Genomic DNA, 22,711 nt, shown 5'->3' with positions numbered 1-22,711 from the left:
ATCAAATTTAAATATAATATATACCGTCTTTTGGGGGTGTATAGTGCGCATTTGTGTATAGTGCGCACCCCCTTTATGGTCCAAGAAACGTGAGAAAATAAGTTAATGGTTCGTATAAGACTCATAGACATTTTTGGAAAAGTTACAGCTCCAAAATCGGCAAACAGGAAGTCTATCAGTAAACAGGAAGTTTTTTAAATGGACACCGATGTCGGAGAATTCCGTACGGAATACGTAATTAATATGAAATTGCAAATATTCTGACAAATGAATAAGAATTTTATTAGATTGAGATAAATCTACATTTAAGTTTGTTTTTATAAAACCAAATTTAATAAATTGTTTGAGTATCAAGGACAAGATTAGATATCCAAATTAATGTTCTGATTGAAACAATAACGTAATTACGAATCAGTCAAATGATTATCATTAACATCATTAGTGCTGTTATAAATTGTTAAAATCTCATTACTTTTTATTTTTTGTTTGTTGATTCTAGCTGTTAATCCGGATTATCACACCTAAATCAATGGGTCTGATCGATGTCAAAACAAATCAGTGACAGGTTCACCTTGTTCCTAATTAAATTCGTTCAGGTTACAATTACGGGATTATCATGTTTTCAATCATAATTTCTTGAACGGGTTTAAACAGTTGTTTAAAAGTTACAAAGTAGAAACGTATTTATAAAAATAAACTTCTCATAGACTGCCAATCACCTGATACATTAGAAATGGCGGTTTATCTTTTCAAAACGAGCGTGGTTTATTCAATTTTCATACACTTTTCTTCTACTCTCCATGATGAACACATACAAAAACAGTAAGTTATGACAACAAGGAACACATAGACTAATTTAACCGACACAGGTTTAACTATGCCTGTCTATATTGTTTGCAGATGTAAATCTTAATTACAATGCTTGAGCTAACGTTTATACAAACAAAGCAAGCAAGCCAACCAAAGTCTTACTCTACAAGCATTAGGAAATTAGCTCTAATATTAAATAGTGTATATGATGAATTGCTTCTTGTGAATTTTTGTTCTTATTTGTTATGAACTACAAGATTACATTCATTCTCTTTCTATTTTATCTACAAACCTTTAAGACTTGAAAGAGCTTCTTGTGTTTTATTTTTGGCTTCTAAAAGTCTCTTAACTGACATAAAAATTCTAAAATATAAAGACATTAAGCAGCTTAAAATTTGTGATCTATTACATATATCAAAATTTCTGTTTATGTATATTTATAAAGATTTTGTTTGTAAAGATGCACTTTGTGAATTGAATTAAAACACTATGCCTATCCCCAGTATCATAGCTGTGAAAAAAAACATATAACCAAACAGTTTTTTCTCTCTTTGTTTTCATTATTTTTCATTGTTTTTAGGGCTTGAGACATATATATTGTCTCACACATTTATCATGATCTAGGTTGTGCAAATTTGACATGAAGGTAAAAGTTGTCAAAATTGAAAGACTATTCTAATATCAGGTAAAAATTTTAAAAGATTCAGTCAAAGCAACATTATTTTATTGTACAACATATGAAAATGATTAACACATGGACAATAGTATGACTTAATAATGTGTCTACTGACATACATATAAAAACCATCATTACTTACTGTACTGCTCCCTTTCCTACTTTTGCTATAGACGACACAGGATCTTTGATGATTGTACTGAGTCCTTCAACAATTTCCTTTAAAGACTTGAAAATAATTCTAGCATTTTCAGGAATTGTTATGGTGACTGTTTCATATAGTTGCTGCAAGTATAATGTTACATTTTTTAAGATTCTTTAAAAATTGAATGATTTTTGTTTTTTAAAGTGTAAAGGCAATTTTTTGTTTTGTTAGAACAAGAACAAATTGAACAATACATTCATGAGGTAGGCTATGCTATGATGATAGGCCAGAAGGTCAGGTATTTTTTATCACCTCACAGGCCATAATTACAAAAATATCAATACACTGAATGAAATGTAAGCTTGATTGATTGATTGCTGTGGAATGCCACTTTCATCACTATTAACTATTTAGAAGTGGTAGTCAGTTTTTATTGGTCAATTTGGTGGAGGAAGCCAGTGCACGGAGAGAACCATATCCTTCTGTAGGAAAACTGACAGTCCTAGTCAACTATGATTGGAGTCCTATGCACTTGTCAGGTGCAGGATTCAAACTCACAACATCAGTGTTGACAGGCTAGTGATACAGTGGTTTGACTACTTAAAACCACTCGTCCATCTAGATAAAATTGAGAATGGAAATGGGGAATGTGTCAAAGAGACAGCAACCCAACCAATGGATAGAAAACAGCCGAAGGCTACCAATGGGTCTTCAACACAGCGAGAAAATCCCGCACCCTGAGGCGGGCTTCAGCTGGCCCCTAAACAAAATGTGTACAGGTTCAGTGAACAAGCTTACATACCCCTCGCCCCCTATGAATAATGATTTAAGACAGTAACATTGTCTCTCACAAATCTATTTGTTTCTGAACTACCTTGACCTTAAACCAAGTGACTTGAGACTTTCTCTACATCCTCTTATTATATGCAACAACATATTCAAGTAAGGCTGCAATCCCATATAAAACATCCAAAAACTATTTTCTTGAACAAATGTTCATCTTATTTTTAAGTAGCAAATTTGACCTTGACCTTAGACATCAAAATCCATAGTGAAATTACATTTTTAATACCTTTGACCTTGACCTTTGAGGTATTGACTGGAAATTCAATAGTTTTCCTTTCATCATATGAGACAATGCTCCCAAGTAAGGTTTCAATCCCATTTGTAGTATTTGATTTAGCATTTGATATCAACTTTCTTGCAAAAATTTCAGTATATTTCATTATGACTTCAACCTTGACCATTGAAATGGTTAGGCCAAATAAAAGTATATGTGTGATTCCAGTTACCCTACCGACCCTAGTTTAAACACCCTGACCCTAGAACTTTTTTTTTCATTTTTTCATTTCTGAAAAATAAATTTTCAAACGATCAAATTTTGAAGAATGTGAATTTAAATAATTAAATTCACAGACTTCTGTCATCTGAATTTCCATCAGAAGTATCCACTATGGCTAAAATGCAACATATTCTTAACAGAATGCAACAAAATTAACTAAAAACGTAACATATCTGTTTATTTTACAACCATACACATGCAAAATGGCGAACTTCCGGTAGGGACATGTATAATACCGTAATCCGACTCGGTAAACACACGATTTTTTTCCGGATTTTGACAATCCAAAATAAAAATTTAAAAAAAAATAAATAAAATTGCCGACCTACCAACCCCTTTTTTTTGGATGTAACTGGAACCACATATATACTTTTATTTGGCCTTACCTAAAAAAAAATAATTATAGCCATGTTTTTATTTGCATTTATTATAGAATTATAAAGCTGAATTTTTATGTTATTGTAAAAATAGAGATATTGTAGTGGTATGCCTTTAAATAAAATAACATTCTAGAGCATTATCAATTATACTTACACTAAAAAATACACGAACATCAGTTTTCAAGTTATTGAGAAATTTCTCCACTCTGGCTACCAAATTTTTTACAGGTTTTAAAAAAGATGGCATTTCTTTAGGATCATATTCACCAAGTCTTTTCATTGCTTTTATGGAAACACTTCTTAAATCTGCTACCTTGAATTTGAAAAAAATAAATAAATTTAAAGCATTAGACATAAAATAAATATATACATGTATATATATATATATATATATGTATTTCCACTTTTTGCTATTATGAGTAAGAATATATTTAAATATTTGCTAAACAGGAGGTGGTTAAGGAATGAATCTGAAAATGCATTACACTGTATAACATGCTCACATAAAGCTTGGTACCAAATTTCAGGGAGCTCTAATTTGTAGTTCCAGAGAAAAATATGCCAAATTCAGGGGGACAGACCGAAATACAGACGGAGGGACAGACATAAACCAGTTTACACCCTCTTTTGAGTGAGGGTATTATAATTGATTCGTTTTATTCTTGAATGAGTTGAGGCATACTTTAATTACTGATTTTAAACACCCCACGGTCTACTTGGGTATCGGAATATAGTCATGCACCTAGAATTCTCCCATCTGGCATCAACTTACTGAAGAGGGCTGTTATTTTGACTATGTAGGATAAATATATTGCTACGTTCAGTCAGAATGGGATCATTGAATATTTTTAGAGAATTTAATCTTTGAATGTTAAAAACCCTTGCAACAACTCTTAGAGAGGCTTCTCATCAATCAATTCTTGAAAAGTCCTAATGTTATTACTTTAAATACCTTTTTAGGAAGCTGCATTAATGAGTCAACAAACGCTAATACCAGATCATTCAAATTTATTTTTCCTTCTATCAAATCTTTAATCATTCTTATTCCTGCATTGACACCTCCTAGAATTGATGGTATTACTTCATCAAATCTTGTTGCCAGTTTGGACAGAAATTTAAAATCACCTTCCTGAAATATAAATATGTCATCATTATTTGAGAGAAAAAAATGTATGTCAAAGGATGTTTTAAGGTTATGAATCATTCTGCAATCCTTATAACTCATTCACCACAGAAGGATAAGATTTCACAACCATCTAAAATTTATAACTTTCAGCTTCTATGTTTCCATTAGTTTATTTCCTTTTCAAGTCTTTTAGTAACTGTTCCTTTCCAGGATTTTTCATATCTTTTTATTGATTGTGTGCTTTTGTTCAATCTTTATATTTCACACAAATTCAAAGGATGAAATGAACACTGTTTAACAGAGCAGCTTCTGTTTTTATAGATTGTAAGAACAAGCTATAACAAAACACGGGTGTCATTCGGTTTATCGAGAGAATTGATCATGAAAGAATAACTAAAGGTGGTCAAGCATTGCGATCAGATCGTGAAAGATCTGGTATCGGATCGTGAATGCAATTAAGTGTAATTCTACTTCAAAATCTATGAAACAATCTGCTGTAGTTTCAAAAGGTGGAACAAATTAGAAAAAAAAGTTATGTCTGTCAAAATGATTCAACTTCCTTAATAAAACTGTGCACTTAATAAATGAAAAAATGCAGTACTTTTTAAGAAAACACAAAAGGCGACACACAATCCTATGAAAATCATTAAGAAAAAAATCACGTTTTGTAACTATAATAGTCACATTCCAATATATCATGAGATATTTAAAACTTAATCTGTATATGTCAGATAGTTCAGTAAAATATATTTATGTTATTACTTGAAAAAGTTCATATTATTTTTGAAAAAGTCTATTTTTGTTGATTTTTTAACAAAATTGATCGTGAAAGATCATTCAACGCATTATTTGGATCGTGAAAGACAAGGCGTGACCAGACTTAATGATCAGAAAACAGCATTTGTTTACCAATTGATATACTTGTAATTGGTTGAAGTGTGAAATTACCTTCTGAGAACGTAAATCATTGCTTTAATTTTTGTTGGTGATATATATATTTTTACCCATATTTAGAGCTGTTTTCATTTATGAGGCAATGCTACGCGTAACTAGGCATCCAAGATAATAAGACCTTCAGCAGCGTATACGGTCGAAAGGTCAATATTGTGTATACATAATGCGTAATGCATCCACAAACGAGGGAAACGAGACTGGTGGTTTTCCCCCGAAAATATCTTAATGTGTGCATTTTTGTTTTCGAAAGGGTAATGGAGATGTATAAGTCCACTCTGTGTTTTTGTTACTTGTTTTTGCTTTGTATCTATCTGATGAGTTAAGCCCTTTTCAACTGAATTTTATAGTTTGTTCAATTGATGTTCTGTTACACCACTGTCCCAGGTTAGAATGAGGGTCGCTAACAAGTTTAACCCCGACACATGTAGGTGCCTGTCCCAATTCAGGAATCTGTAATTCAGCGGTTGTCTTTTGTTAGTGTATATCATTTTTGTTTTTCGTTCATTGTACATAAATCAGACCGTTATTTTTCACGTTTGAATAGTTTTACATATATCATTTGGTGGCCTTTTATAGCTGTATGGGTTTTACTCATCGTTGAAGGCAGTTCAATGATCTATTATAGTTGTTAAATTCTGTGTCATTTGGTCTCTTGTGCAGAGCTGTCTTATTGGAAATCATACCACATCTTCTTAATTTTATATTAGATCAAATAAGCTTTATCATCTAATTTTACACATAGGTGTATTGAAGATGTTCTTTCCATTAACAATACGAACTTCTCTCATTTGGTCCCATTAATAGTCATGAACTAGATATTATAGACACCACATATACAGTTTCCTCTGCATCATTTTAAACATATACCCCGAATTTGACTACAGCGGTCATCTTTTAATACCAGTGTCTATGACAAACGAGATGATTTCAATTTTGAAATTATAAAATTTCCTCACCTTAGCAGCGATTTACCAACTTCATCCACCTATGAAGTCTACATTTCTGAACTCATACAATTTTCAAGAGATTGCAGCTGATACTCAGATCTAGTTTGTAAAATGTTATCAGTGCCTGCGCAAACAATTAATGAACCAAGGTTTAAGGTGTTGACTCTGTGTAGCATTTTATCTACTTTACAGTTTTATCTTTATTTGTCTTTGTACTACTATAGTATTATGTTCCATTTGATCGTATGCCTCTTGTCGTAGTTCGGTATATGATTTTTGACTTTAAGTGTTCTTTATGTGGGTTGGTCCAGAGATGCAACAAGGACACATGAGGATTTTTATAGCGTAGTTTCATTTTGTATACCCTTGTAGTTATATTTTGATTTTTATGAATTTTATCGGATTAGTGTATATGTCATTATGAGAGGAGACCCTTACGGAGCCCCATAAGTGCCAAGTAAATAGAAATATTTTCGTTTACCGGACATTAAAGCTGGTGCGCACTAGTTTGAAAAGTTGTGCACACGATATCTAAAAACTGGTGTGCATAACTTTCAAAATCTGGTGTGCTTGACTTTTAAACTGGTGCACACGAGTTTGAAAGTCGTGTGCATCAATTTAAAAGTAATGCGAACAAGTTTGTAAGTCGTGTGTGCCAGTTCTTGAAAGTCTTGCACACCATCTTGAAAGTCGTGCACGCAAGTTTGAAAGTGGTGTGCACCATTTTGATAGTCATGCGCAACAGTTTAAAAGTCATGCGCTCCAGTTTCAAAGTCATGCACACCATATCTTGAAGGTCGTGAACACCATTTTTGACAGTCGTAAGCACGTGTTTGAAAGTCATGCGCACCAGTTCAAGGTTTCCCCTGGGTCAATTACTTTTTTCGCCACCTCATTCGCCAAAACAATATATTTTTCGCCACTTTATTATTTTTTTCGCCAAGTAACATTAATATATTCTTCGTTTAAAATTTTCCTTCTTTCTGACCTCCCCCCCCCCCCCCCCCCCCCCCCCCCCCCTTTTCTCCAAAACTAGAGGCTCTAAAGAGCCTGTGTTGCTCACCTTGGTCTATGTGCATATTAAACAAAGGACAAAGATGGATTCATGACAAAATTGTGTTTTGATGATGGTGATGTGTTTGTAGATCTTACTTTACTGAACATTCTTGCTCCTTACTATTATCTCTATCTATAATGAACTTGGCCCGGTAGTTACAGTGGAAAATACTTTGTAAAAATTTACAAAAATTTACAAAATTTATGAAAATTGTAAAAAATTGACTATAAAGGGCAATAACTCCTTAAGGGGTCAATTGACAATTTTGGTCATGTTGCCTTATTTGTAGATCTAACTTTGCTGTACATTATTGCTGTTTACAGTTTATCTCTATCTATAATAATATTCAAGATAATAACCAAAAGCTGCAAAATTTTCTTAAAATTACCAATTCAGGGGCAGCAACCCAACAACGTGTTGCCTGATTGGTTTGAAAATTTCAGGGCAGATAGATCTTGACCTAATGAACAATTTTATCCTCATCAGATTTGCTCTAAATGCTTTAGTTTCAGAGATATGAGCCAAAAACTGCATTTTACCCTATGTACTGTTTTTTAGCCATGTCGGCCATCTTGGTTCGTGGGCAGGGTCATCGGACACGTTTTTTAAAATTAGATACCCTAATGATGATTGTGGACAAGTTTGGTTAAATTTGTCTTAGTAGTTTCAGAGGAGAAGATTTTTGTAAAAGATTACAAAAATTTACGAAAAATGGTTAAAAATTGACTATAAAGGGCAATAACTCCTTAAGGGGTCAACTGACCATTTTGGTCAAGTTGACTTATTTGTAGATCTTACTTTGCTGAACATTATTGCTGTTTACAGTTTATCTCTATCTATAATAAAATTCAAGATAATAACCAAAAACGGCAAAATTTCCTTAAAATTACCAATTCAGGGGTAGCAACCCAACAACGGGTTGCCTGATTGGTCTGAAAATTTCAGGGCAGATAGATCTTGACCTAATGAACAATTTTATCCTCATCAGATTTGCTCTAAATGCTTTGGTTTCAGAGATATGAGCCAAAAACTGCATTTTACCCTATGTACTATTTTTTAGCCATGTCGGCCATCTTGGTTCGCGGGCTGGGTCATCGGACACATTTTTTAAACTAGATACCCTAATGATGATTGTGGACAAGTTTGGTTAAATTTGTCTTAGTAGTTTCAGAGGAGAAGATTTTTGTAAAAGATTACAAAAATTTACGAAAAATGGTTAAAAATTGACTATAAAGGGCAATAACTCCTTAAGGGGTCAACTGACCATTTTGGTCAAGTTGACTTATTTGTAGATCTTACTTTGCTGAACATTATTGCTGTTTACAGTTTATCTCTATCTATAATAATATTCAAGATAATAACCAAAAACGGCAAAATTTCCTTAAAATTACCAATTCAGGGGTAGCAACCCAACAACGGGTTGCCTGATTGGTCTGAAAATTTCAGGGCAGATAGATCTTGACCTAATGAACAATTTTATCCTCATCAGATTTGCTCTAAATGCTTTGGTTTCAGAGATATGAGCCAAAAACTGCATTTTACCCTATGTACTATTTTTTAGCCATGTCGGCCATCTTGGTTCGCGGGCGGGGTCATCGGACACATTTTTTAAACTAGATACCCTAATGAGGATTGTGGACAAGTTTGGTTAAATTTGTCTCAGTGGTTTCAGAGGAGAAGATTTTTGTAAAAGATTACAAAAATTTACGAAAAATGGTTAAAAATTGACTATAACGGGCAATAACTCCTTAAGGGGTCAACTGACCATTTTGGTCAAGTTGACTTATTTGTAGATCTTACTTTGCTAAACATTATTGCTGTTTACAGTTTATCTCTATCTATAATAATATTCAAGATAATAACCAAAAATGGCAAAATTTCCTTAAAATTACCAATTCAGGGGCAGCAACCCAACAACGGGTTGTCCGATTCATCTGAAAATTTCAGGGCAGATAGATCTTGACCTGATAAACAATTTTACCTACTGTCAGATTTGCTCTTAATGCTTTGGTTTCAGAGATATAAGCCAAAAACTGCATTTTACCCCTATGTTCTATTTTTAGCCATGGCGGCCATCTTGGTTGGCAGGCGGGGTCATCACATTTTTTAAACTAGATACCCTAATGATGATTGTGGCCAAGTTTGGTTAAATTTGGCCTAGTAGTTTCAGAGGAGAAGATTTTTGTAAAAGTTAACGGATGACGACGACGGACGACGGAAGAAGGACGATGGACACCAAATGATGAGAAAAGCTCACTTGGCCCTTTGGGCCAGGTGAGCTAAAAAAAAAGATGAGTTTGCCCCATTGTCATGTTTGTTGTCTATGATTATTCTCTTAAACTTATCTTTTAGTCTACATTGTAGAATAAACACTAAACATTTTTTACTTTAAAAAAGATAAAGCTTTGCTTTTTTTAAACTTAAAAGGTGGAAAATTCATCAAATTTGGAACAACTTTTCTAAAAGAGGGGTCCACTTACTTTAATTAATAAAAAAGATACAAGTCCAGGAATATAACAAAATTCTTGGACATGTTTAGACCATATAATACCAGATAGATGTATAGTTTTTTGAGAAAATATTCTTCAAATAATATAAATATGTGCCCTTTTGTCCTAAGAAGTGGTTTTTACAACAAAACAATATTTTTATTACTTGAAATTGGTCCCTCATTAAAGGGATAGTCATTTACATTGTAGGGTTACCCCTCATTTGAGTGATTGTTCCCAACCTGTTGAATTATATATTTCTTCATAACGACAGTCCCCTGCTTTCCTGAACAGTAAAAATTCATGTCTTTCTGTGTAAATTTTATGAAAATTTCATGAATTAGAATCATGAAATTTCATGAAACATTCATGATTTTAACCCTGAAATACCCTGAAATACCAGGTGCATTAAATGGCACTATCAAATTTCAGAGACCATGAATAACCATGAACAAAGTCTGGATGAAATATAATGAAATAACATGAGGTGAAATACCATGAAATACCAGGTATGTTCAACTGCCCAATAAAATTTCATTGACCATGAACAAAGTATGGATCACAGGGGCGGATCCAGGATTTTGGAAAGGGGGGGGCGTAGTATTAAAGTTCGTCGAGCGGAGCGAGGCTGAAAAAAATTTTGGACCTTTTTTTGGCTAAAAAACATAAAATAAGTGTAAAATGTATTTTATAGTTAAAGTGTAGGGGTTGGACATTTTTGGTGTCGTATTCTCTCCATTAATTGTCTATTATAAAATGATTGGATGGATCCAAAGCTATGTACTAATTAATATATTTGATGTGGGATTTGTCAGTAAAAAATGGACATGGAAAATTCTCGTTTGTTGTATGGTTAGTTTGCATAACCTCACAGATTTCTTGTTGTAAACAAGATATACGGCTATTCAATGAAATTTACAATACGACCAACACGAAGAAAGACAAACAAGCAATTTTTATCTAAATATTTGGTTGAAATGTTTCAATCAACAAGGGAAGTGAGGGGTTCCAAATCAACCAAAGGCTACGAATGAGTCGGAAATGACAATGAAGTTGTGAATGACGGTCGACACATGGAGACATATAGGCCACACCCAGCAGCCAGGTTGCAGTCGGGCCTTGAAAAAAGTATTCAGTATATCAGTTCGGCGAAACAGACACTCCGGTCAGATATGGGATTCACATGCAACCCCCCAAAAAAAATTAAGCCCGTTTTTTATTCATCATGTTCATTTAATGCTAAATAATTTTGTTGAAAATATTTTTTTCTAAGAGCAAAAAAGTGGACAAGATTATTGTTTTCAATCCAGATACGGCCAGAATTTTTGTTTAAGGCAAAAATCAGGGTCAGAATTTTTTCTCTAAAATATCTCAGACTGCCCCCTCAAATCAAATGGTCCGTACCTTAGACTTTAAATCTATATCGAGAGCTTACTAACTGGGGATCACTATTCAGTAATGTTATTAATGGGTTGGGGCGTGTTGGGTTAAACATGTTTTCGTAGGTAAATAGTATTGCTGTGGAACTTTTTTTTTTTCACGAGAGTGTAATAGAGCATTACTTTCTGTTGGGTGGAATTGTGAAATAGAAGTCAATACGTTCTTGCTCAATACTTTGTCGCTTTGAAGGCGTCATGCTTGTCATCCTCACCCTAAGCAATGTGTTACTGTAATTTGAATTTCAAAATGATTGAGTGACGTTTTTTTCGACGTACTGGTCAACTCCACCGTAGCGAATCACATGACTTTGACATAATCAATAATATATTACAGTCAATACGAGCGAAAAATATCGTTATAAGTAAAGAATTGTCGTAATAAAAATTAAATACACGGGAAATGGCAAAGTTCGCGAAGTCTAGTCTGATTAATCATTTTACAAAAAAAAAAAAAAAAAAAAGTGCAAGCAAAGGGGGGGCGTACGCCCTCTACGCCCCCCTCTGGATCCGCCACTGGATCAAATATAATGAAATAACAGGAGTAATCATGAACAGAATGAAATAACATGATCATGTACATGAACTTGAATGAATTATCATGATCAAACTTTAGTAAGTTCAAAATACCAAATTATGATGCAAATAAGAATATACCAGATAAATCAAAGATCAATTTTTATTAGTACAGATGTTGACAGTCATGTTTTGGTAAAAATTGCTTGAAATACAATTAAAACCCTATGTTACTGATTTGATATCTAAATCTTCCAAGCCCAAAGGTTATCACTACTTTTGAGAAACACAAAATAAAGTGCTTTGATCTGATCATAACTGCTGTCTTAACATCCTATTGGATGAGTATCCATGAACAGAAAATGACCTGCATGGTTTGTTACATAATAGTCTAAAAAAACAAGTGACTATGGTCAGCTTAAACCTCACCCACAAACTGAATACTAATATAAAAATTATGTGTCAGATATAAACTTCTCTTCCTTTCTGTAATTTAAAACTTGCTGTCTCTGTACTTCCAACTTGAATTGCTGAATAAAGGTAAATGGAGTCTGCATAAAATCTGTTTCGTATCATTATTGGCAGCTCATATTTAATCCCCTAAAAGTACAAAAATATCCACAAAGAATCAATTGTTCAAGAGGTTATGTAGCTGCGGAACCGTAGCTCTTAATTAGGTCCGCAAATATAGTCATAAAATAACATAAGGCCCTAAGAGCTACGGTTCCGCAGCTAGAGGTTATGAAGCAATAAATTCGACAATAGAAACATTATTGCATTATGCATGTATAATATTATTATATCTTACATTGGAAGCCTAGAACTCAAATTAAGACTAAGTATCCCCCCCTTTTTTTATCCCTTGAAGATAAAACTGGCGACTTATAATTTTCACCAAATTCATTAGCACAATTTAATTTCTACATATCCTATACCAGTTATGCCTGTTAAGAATGTGACAACAATATATTCATTATATTCTATATTAATAAATGTTTTGTCAAAACTTTCTGATGTTTTGCTCAGATTAAAACCATAAAAATTTCATAGTGCCTCAACAAATTGTATTTTATAATCATTATATGTTAAATCAAATACTTATCTGAAAACATCTTCATATTGAATTTTCCTTTTTGATACAGATTCTCCATTGATCAGCGTAATCACATTTTGATGACGTCACAAATTTGAGCAAGTACGTTCACATCAAGGTGTCAATCTCGCCCCATATAATATCGGCCCGAAGTTGATTCGTCCCCTTAACGGTATTTCAGTGAAACTTCTCAAAACCGGCCGCTCGTCGGACCACGAAAAACAACCAATTTGCGGGGTGGCCGGTTAAGAGTTACTTCCCTTTAATATGGGTGTTTGAGAATATGTTGAAATGTATTTTACATTAATCAAAATATATGTTTTCCTTTGTGAATTTTAGTTTTGTATATAATATGTTACGTAAAATACAGTTACAAATTCTATTTCATCTTATTTTATTATTTTATTTTGCAGGAATAATAAATAAAAATACCATACCTCAATGATATTTCACTTATAATTTATTAAAATGTTCTACTGTCATTAATACAACCGACCGTGCAAGGGCTGTGGAGCCACTCAAGGTCGTTAAAAACTTCCATTTGTTGTCGTTAATACTATACCTGTTTCAAAATTACTCTCGACAGTTGTAAAGAAGATGTCTTAACATTAATTGTAAGGGTATTGAAACAAAATTGACAGGTGAACAGTAATCAGCCTTTATGCAGCAGTCCTGCATTAACCGGATCTTTTGGTTACACAATTAAATGTACGGATCAGTGATTACAGTTGATAAGGCCGGTTTTATGAGGTTGAATTTTATGTAATAGTTATACACCGAGGGATAGGTGTGTCTGGATAAGAAACCCCGACGGCCGGAGGCCGTCGTGGTTTCTTATCCAGACACACCGTATCCCGAGGTGTATAACTAACTTACACCCCAAAGCTAAACCCTATATTTGTTAACATTGATTTTTAAATGGAAAACAATGGATAGCATATTTATTGACAAAATCGAACCATGAATTATAAGAAAAATATTTTTTTTTACATGAAACCCCACTAGTAACCTTACTTTGGCTATGTTCTTTCTAACTTTGACAAGTGAGTAGATTTTACAAATGTCAAAGTTGCTTTTGCATATTCCCGTTAAATCCTGGTGCTAATATGGATCAGAAGTTCAAGGTTGACCGTTTCGTGCATTCTTATCACAAAAAAAATACATCATGCTCCTTGTATGCAGTTGTCAATATTGACGGGTATAAGACGGATGACATTTTGAGTCAAGCGTTGGATTTGGTAGAAGAGACTAAAGATAAAGGCAATATTATAACCCAAAGTACTTACCTGTATCAGTTTAATGAAGGTAATCATAAATGTATTTTTTATGTTACGGTTTTATATAAAAAAAAAAAGCCCCCCCTTTTCGAGAATAAACAAACATTCATATTCGGACACACTGAGGGATAGGTGTGTCTGGATTAGAAACCCGACGACCGGGATCCAAGGGGGGAGGGGGGGTCCGGGAGTTAGAACCCCTGTTTTTTTTAAATCTATGCTTTAGAATAGAGACATATGACAAGGATCAAAAATTTTACCTTCAAGCAAAGGATTATTTAGGGAGCAACCATTTTTACTTTAAAGAAGTTGGGAGAGAGGGGGGTATGGTTTTTTTTCGGAGTCAGAAATTTTTTTGTCGCAAACAATTTTATTTAGTTTTTCAACGCTATCAATCAAATTATTTTTCCCTTGAAGGATTTTTTTTATTCAAAATAGATGCTTAATATTTTTTTCGCTATTGGAATTTCCTAAAATGTGTTTTTTAATATCCTGAAACAACTTGTAGTGAACACTATTAGTAATTTCTTATGTTCATGCTATTTAAAAAATAATCAATTTCTATTGTAATGAATAACAATGGACTTTGTTTTCGGGATGTAGAAGCAGGGGTTTCCAGAAACCCCGCTCGTCACACCCTGTGGTCAAAATCCATTGTTATTCATAACAATAGATCTATTCAATTTACACTTGTTTCAGAAATAGAAAATATGAAGTATAACAATAGAACTGGGGTGTAATGATTTTGATTAATTAAATAAAAAATACCGGCCGGTATCCAGTTTAAAGGAATGGCCGGTTTTATAAGTTTAAATGACCGTTTAATTGAATGCAAATCGAATAGGACTTCTTGATTTGGCCGGTAAGAAGGGAGAACCCATATTCAGAGGGACAGGTTTAGAGAAGTTTTACTGTATAAGAAATAAATTAAGGGTGTCGCATTAAAAACATTTTTCAAATGAATGGCTATTTATTTTTTTGCTTTGCGCTTTGTGCCTTGCTGCAGAAAGTGTCAAAGCAAAAAATAAAATCGCCTTTCAAGAGGTCATAATTATTTGGACAAGGTACAAATGTATTGTACTGATAATAGCCATTAGAATAAACATTTGTAATTACTTTTTTTCTACAGAAATAATGCCCATCAGTATCTTAATCACACAACCCTGTTTTAATTTTTAAAAACAATCTTTTAAAGTGCACAAGTTTTTGTTCATGGTTTTTCATGACTATATGATGAAATTACTCATGAGTTTTTTTATGTAAACTTGGTTTTTCAAGGTATTTCAAGATCATGTGACATGAAATAGCATGATCAAGAATTAGGACATGAAACATTTTGTTAAAACCATGCTTTTTCATGAAATTTCATGAATTGATCATTGATCATGAAATCCAAGAAAGCAGGGGAACTTTTCTTTTCTGGACCATCGTAAATGAAAAAGTTGAGACGTAAAACTATGCTTGAAACACGTGCGTCGACAAAAGACTTTAAAGTACCCTCTCAAATCAATTATCTATATCAAAGTCAAAGGATAAAGTTTTTAAGTCGGAGAGTTTTCTTGCTTTTGAACATTTTTCGTCATAACAACAGATTTCCTTTCGATACCATCGTTAAAAGAAGGAGGGAAGACGTCAAAAGTTTGCTTCAAACATGTGCGTTGCAAAGTGGTTAATAAATCCTTTATGTGACATGTGACGGACGCCATTTAACCATATCATTTGTCAAACAATACAATCAACACCTTTATTAATTAGTCCTTTGGCTTTGTTGCCTACAGCTATAAAATGCAATCAGCTGATTATTGATTTTCTGTCAAAATCTTAACGAGTTCAAGGTGAATTCCGAGTATTGTCTGATCAGGTAAAGTCCGAGAAACCCGGAAAAAAAATAAACAAGATGGATGAAATTAAATTGATATATATATTTCTTTCGCCAAATTCTTTCGCAAATGATAAATTTTAATCGCCACAATTATTATTTTTTCGCAAAATGCAAAAATGGTGACCGCCAGCGGAAACCCTGCCAGTTTGAAAGTCATGCACACAAGTTCGAAAGTCGTGCGTACGAGTTTTTAAACTGGTGCGTGCAAGATTTAATATTCGGCAAACAAACATATTTATATTTACATGACAATTAAGGGGCTCCTTAATTATGCTTTACTATACTGGCTGTATTATCAACTACATACCGGTAATCTTTTTTTGGCTAGCGTATTTGTTTGATTCGATTGTACGTGTGTTTGTTCGGTGTGAGCCAAGGCTCCATGTTGAAGGCTGTACTTTGACCTATAATGGTTTACTTTTACAAATTGTGACTTAGATGGAAAGTTGTCTCATTGGCACTCATACCACATCTTCTGATATCTATTGAACTTTAAATTAAGCTGTGTTGTATGTCTGTGATGTATGCTACTGGATGCCAGATATGACCACGTAAACCAATTAATTCTGTTAGTGTTGCTCCCCTAATTTGGCAATATTACGGAACATTAAACAACTGTCATACAAGTGGGCGTATAAGCAAGCAAGAAAACCAGATTTAACCCACCATTTGCTTATGAAAATGCCTGAGCCAAGTCAGGAATATGACAGTTGTTTTTTCTGCTCTTTTGTTTTAAACAATGTTTTTCCCCAATTTTTACAAAAATCAGCAAGGATCTTCGTTTTACAGATATGACTATGCATAAAAATTAATGGGCATCAGATGAGACAATCTTAACCTTATTCACAAACAAAAGTGAACGTAATAAGTCATGTAAATCCAATCTATTGATATACCGATTACAAGCATAAATAATCACTTGTTTAAAGAAAGATTTGAGCGTTTTCATGGATTTTTTGCAATAACGTATAAGCGGCAACAGATCTTTCACGATCCTTTTCACGATCATCAAATTGCGGTACCCGATCTTTCACGATCCGTAATATCAATATTTTACAAATATTACCGTTTTTGCAAAAATTCTGAATAAACTAAATCAAAATAACTTTGAGAACAATTTCAAACAGTAATATTGAACGATATTTCTAGGAGAAAAGTAGTTTATACATTAAAAATTTGAAAAAAATCATGTTTGTTTTCAGTTTTATTTCTCTGAAATTTCGAAGAGCAATCTGCCTTTTGTAGTTTTGTAAAAACGGTGTATATCTAAGTCTTTATTTTTCTCGGATACTTAAATGAGAATGTTGAACCATTTTGACTGACAGTTTTGTTTTTCCAATATTTTTCATAATAATCGATTAAATAAGATTATTTACTGAGGGAGCATGTGTCTTCTCGATAATATTTCATTCACGATCCTATACCAGATCTTTCACAATCTGATCGCAATGCTTAACCACCGTTAGTTATTCTTTCACGATCATTTCTCTCGATAAACCGAATGACACCTGTGAAAAATAGTTAATTCTAATCTGAATTCCACACTTAATCATAAATAAGTTTTTGACCCTTAACCAATTCCTCTATGGAAATTTTTTTTTACATACTTTGAATTGCATAGGATTTTTCAATAAAATGCTGAAAATTCACTTACTTTAATGAAATATTAACTGTACCTTAAAAAGACCAGTTAGCGACATTTGAAATTTTTTGTCAGTTATACATTGAAGTCCGATCTTTAAAATTTACTAAAAAAAATTTTTTAATATTGTTGCCATGGTAACAGATTTATCCAAATATAATGAAAATGGTTAAATTTTGGGTTTAATCTTGTAATATCAATTAGTTTCTAAGAAAACAATGAGATAATTGAATGTCTATGTATAATCTGAATGGACACTTTATTTTCTTTAAAAAATTGTCCAATTTTTCCTCATAGCAAAAGTATTTCCATAGCAACCAAAGAAAATTGTGATTAAATTTTCAATTTTAAAAAATAACAATTTGGTGATTGAAATTAAAAAAATAAGGTTTTTACAGGCTAATCCAGATGACTCATATATTGGAATACATTATGGAATATTATATTGTACATTATTTTTTCCTAGCAACAGTTTCTGTTCATAGCAACCAACTGAAATCCTGTATAACATATGTGTGCCCCATAGCATCCAAATAAGGCCCAAGCAACAGACTTAAAAGTAGGTGCTTAGGACAACAAATTAGAAAATGCATTATTAGTTATCAGATATCTTGTTTCTAAAAGAAAATCTGTGATGTTTGTGATATTGTTTAACAAAGAACTTTTTGCATACTAGTAGATAAATATCACAGTTTGAAAAGGCAATATGAAATTAATAGCATGTGGTATAGTTTCCTTTTATCACAATTTTGTACACCATTTGCATTTGGTTTTGGTTGTGTTCAATGGAACACTGATATTGATATTGTTAACTTGCTGATTATGCATATGCCTGTTTCTCTTTGTAAAGTCCCCTCGAAATTGTAACATCAATCCTGAAATCTAGAAGGGTATTAAACTTTTTCCTATGTTGATATCCTACTGTGCCAGTCATCACAATTTGAATTTTCAAAAAGAAAACATTATTTCAATTTAGGTATTTTCCTATAAAGGCAAATCCCTTCCCCTCCAAAAATAACAAGACATTAACTAAAAAAAATTCAGCTAACCCCTCTCCCCCAGGGTTAGGTATTTTCTTTGCATTTTTTTCCATCTTTTAGATCCACAGAAGTTTTGAAAGAAAAAAGATGAAGGATAGGTTCCATTCATTTGAAAAACATGAATCATACATATCTTTCAAAATCTACAATAGATAGTCATAACATTGATTGGTTGTTTGTTTCATGTCCAGTGGCAAATATTTTATGCATATTCAGAAGGAGATCCTTATAAATCCTGATTTGTTGACCTCTTCTCAATGCTGGTCTTCTAAAGTTCTTTCTGAAGACTGTTTTGCATACAATGATGAAATAAGGAAGTGTGGTAAGATTGCCAATGTGACAACTTTTTGGATGTTAGACAATGACCATTCATAGCTTATGTGTGTAATAAAGGGAACATATGAGTTTTTTTTTTAAATAAGAGTGTTGTTCATAATTTCTTGAAAAGTCTGGTTTCAGAAGTGAAAATAAAAGTTGCTTCCATTGAAAATTAGGGAAAAAATAAATCTATTGAGTTACCAAAATAATTAAATGTTCCTGCAACTTTGTTAATGAAAAAAAAAATGCTTCGCTGATTGTGATCAAATTTTTGACATAATATAGGTTTCTGACACAAAAGAAATGTGGTAAAAGATCTTACAAATCTATTGGGCAATACTGTGCAATTGAAGATTACTTCTTGAAACTTTTACAAAATTTGAAATTTGAAAATTTTTGAAAAAAATATGAATTCCTTAAAAAATGGTAGATCCGATAGGTGGGCGGGGCTTAGAATCACAACTTACGGATGCTGAATATTGTGGAATAATTCCCTATTCTCGTTAATTTAATTAAAAATAAAAAATAAGTATGATTGAAACTTAAATGTCACTTTCTATAAGCATAAACATTGAAAGATTGTACTTGAACGTTTTTTCTGGTCATTAAAATTTGTATGTAACCGCCAACTTTATGACTCGCTGAAAGTCTTGTAATAGGATTCCACAAGCACATGTTTACATTTTGCAAGTTGCTATATTTTTTCACTCAATGGGTCAGAAAAGAATTGTATGGACTTGACTGCATATCTCTGCGATGTTCATTAAATTTCTGATATTTTTGAACGTAAAAAAAACAACTTGCTTTTGTTGCAATATTCTAAGACTCCAAAGCAGGACTGAACACTCTGATTTTCAAAATAAAGTTTTTCTTATGGAAAATCATTTTTTATGCAAACTGTATCGTACACATAGATTATTTTGTATTTTATAACCAGTTGGTATTTATAACCAACAATAAATGTAGTTATTGGGACAATGTCAGTGTTCTGAAACTTGATTGTCAACAAGAACTTCGAAAAAATGGCGACGGCTATTTATAAAAAAATCAGTACGTTTAAAGTATTATGCATTGCAAAAACAAATATTTTATAAATGAAATTTGAGTCAGGTATTCTTATGATTATCCTTTTTATATTGGATACAAATTTTATTAAGTCTGATACAAACTTTTCGTAGGAAAAGCATTTCAACTGAGGTACTACACAGAGGCGTCAAAAGGCGTCATTATGGAGTAAAGGGGTGGCGTCAAAAGGCGTCATTATGGAGGAAAGGGTTAATGACATCCTTTTTTCTGTTTTTTATTATTTTATTTTTATTACATTACAAAGTCTTTAAGTAACTGTTCCTTTTACAGGATTTTTCATATCTTTTTAATTGAATATGTGCTTATTGTCCTACTATGCCTTTTATTTAATAAAAGCATCTATTTTGATCTGTCAATTGGTCATCCCTCAGCACTATTGGCTATATTTTGGTGATCAGATATCATTGGTGGAGGAAGCCAGAGTGTCTGGAGAGAACCACTAACCTTAGGCAGGAAAACTGAAAATCCTAGTCAATTTAGATTGGAGTCAAACACACCTGCAACTAGCAGGGTTCAAACTCAAAATCTTTTAATGACAGGCTAGTGATACAGTAGACTCAGTTAATATAAAGGCCCCTAGTACCTATAAAGAATGTGCTGTATAATGTTTAAGTATTAGCAAAGAACTTCTTTCAAAATATTTGTATATTAGTCTATTTGAGGGATACAAGTTATAGTAAATCAATTTGTTGACTCTCTTTCAATAAAGAATTGTTATCATCATTATTATAATCATTTATATCATGGTACCACATTATAGGGGTGGAATTCTATTTTAACCTTACAGAAGCTAAAACTTGATTTTTGACTCATTTTGATTCAATTGTATTCCAATATTGGACAACTAAAACATTTAAGACGAATGAGAAGTAAGGTATTATCAATCAAATTTTTCACGAATCAACTCTAAAATATCATCTTCAAAAGAATATAAAATTACCTGTAGAATATTGAGATTATATGATGTTTCTCCCTTGAAACAGATTCTTGCTAATAATATATCCACATTCACTCCAACCATTCCTAAATGAAGTCTGGCATAGGCTTCATCATGGACATTAACTTTAACATATCCTGACAATGGAGCTGTGAAGATAGATATAAAATCATTAGAAATTTCATTAATTTAAAACAATTCAGTGAAATAATTTGTGGTTACATGTTCTTCCTTAATGAACAAAAATCTTATATATGAATCAATGGACAGAACATACATGTACCTATCAAACAGGAAGTGTTGGGTCCAAAAATATGACAATAGGTAAGTTTACAAATATGAAGCTTGGCACCAATTGTCCAGAATCTCTATTATGTAGTTTTGCTGACTAAAATGCAATGAAAATTCTCATAAGTGCACAAATATGAATGGCATATATGTGTGCAGCAAACAAGAAGAATATGTGTCACAGTATAGCTCATTAATGTAATGCTTGGTATCAAATATACAGTAGCTCTTGTTTTTTGTTGCTTAAAAAATGTGAGGAAATATCTTAAATTCGTATTAATATTAAAATTGCTAACATGAAATAAGCTGCTCCAAATGACTCAATCCTAGAATCTTTGGAGTTCCAACTATTCATAAAATAAAATTGTTTTCAGCACCAGATATTTTCCAAAAAGCTCTTTATAATAATTGGTAAAGAAAAAAATGCTTTTTAAAAAATAGGATAACTACGGAAGCCGATAAGGGCCATTCAAAAAAAAAAATTTATGTCGTAATTACGACATAACATGTCGTAATAACGACATCACTATGTCGTAATTACGACATAACATGTCGTAATAACGACATTACGATGTCGTAATTTCAACATAACATGTCGTTATTACGACATCGCTATGTCGTTATTACTACATCGCTATGTCGTAATTTCGACATAACATGTCGTTGTAACGACATCGATATGTCGTAATTTCGACATAACATGTCGTTATAACGACATCGCTATGTCGTAATTTCGACATAACAAGTCGTAATTACGACAACACTATGTCGTAATAACGACATCGCTAAATATATAAAAGAATATGTATTATGATTGCCAAGAGACTAAATGACACAGAAATTAACAACTATAGGTCATCATAATGCCCTCAATAATGAGAAAAGCCCCCGCATAGTCAGCTATAAAAGAGGGACGAAAGATACCAGAGGGAGAGTCCCCTAAATGACAGCTGTTTAACAATTTAATTCAAACGAGTGAAAATAACGGTTTTAATAATGTACAAATAAAGACCGAAACACGAATATGTAACACAGCAACAAATGACAACCACTGAATTACAGACTCCTGACCGCTATGTGATAATAACGACAACCTTATAGTTTAACTTTCCACTTTTTGAAGCGATAGGAATTTCAAAATGGATGCCAGAAAAGGCAAAATTTGTATCGTAAACAAATTCATCTTTTTTTTTTTGAGAATATTGAACACTTTATGCAATCAAGCTTAATTAAAGTTATTCACTAGCACCTCAGACTTGCACATACTAGA

At 32.7% G+C, this 22,711-nt stretch overlaps 1 protein-coding gene across 1 annotated transcript in view; it reads right to left on the bottom strand.

Annotated features, from left to right (window-relative positions):
- The window catches only part of LOC127720901 (uncharacterized), a 212,232-nt gene that overhangs the window by 112,996 nt on the left and 76,525 nt on the right, over window positions 1–22,711 (bottom strand). Inside the window, exons 16-20 of the mRNA XM_052227641.1 lie at window positions 21,157–21,302; window positions 4,306–4,482; window positions 3,508–3,666; window positions 1,629–1,771; window positions 1,103–1,173 (exon numbers count right to left, since the gene is read on the bottom strand). Coding sequence (XP_052083601.1) covers window positions 1,103–1,173; window positions 1,629–1,771; window positions 3,508–3,666; window positions 4,306–4,482; window positions 21,157–21,302 — 696 coding nt within the window. The remainder of the gene's footprint in view (window positions 1–1,102; window positions 1,174–1,628; window positions 1,772–3,507; window positions 3,667–4,305; window positions 4,483–21,156; window positions 21,303–22,711) is intronic.

The sequence above is a fragment of the Mytilus californianus genome, unplaced genomic scaffold (assembly GCF_021869535.1).
Source record: "Mytilus californianus isolate M0D057914Y unplaced genomic scaffold, xbMytCali1.0.p SCAF_11, whole genome shotgun sequence".
NCBI lineage: Eukaryota > Metazoa > Mollusca > Bivalvia > Mytilida > Mytilidae > Mytilus > Mytilus californianus.
This window is presented reverse-complemented; position numbering and strand designations above follow the sequence as displayed.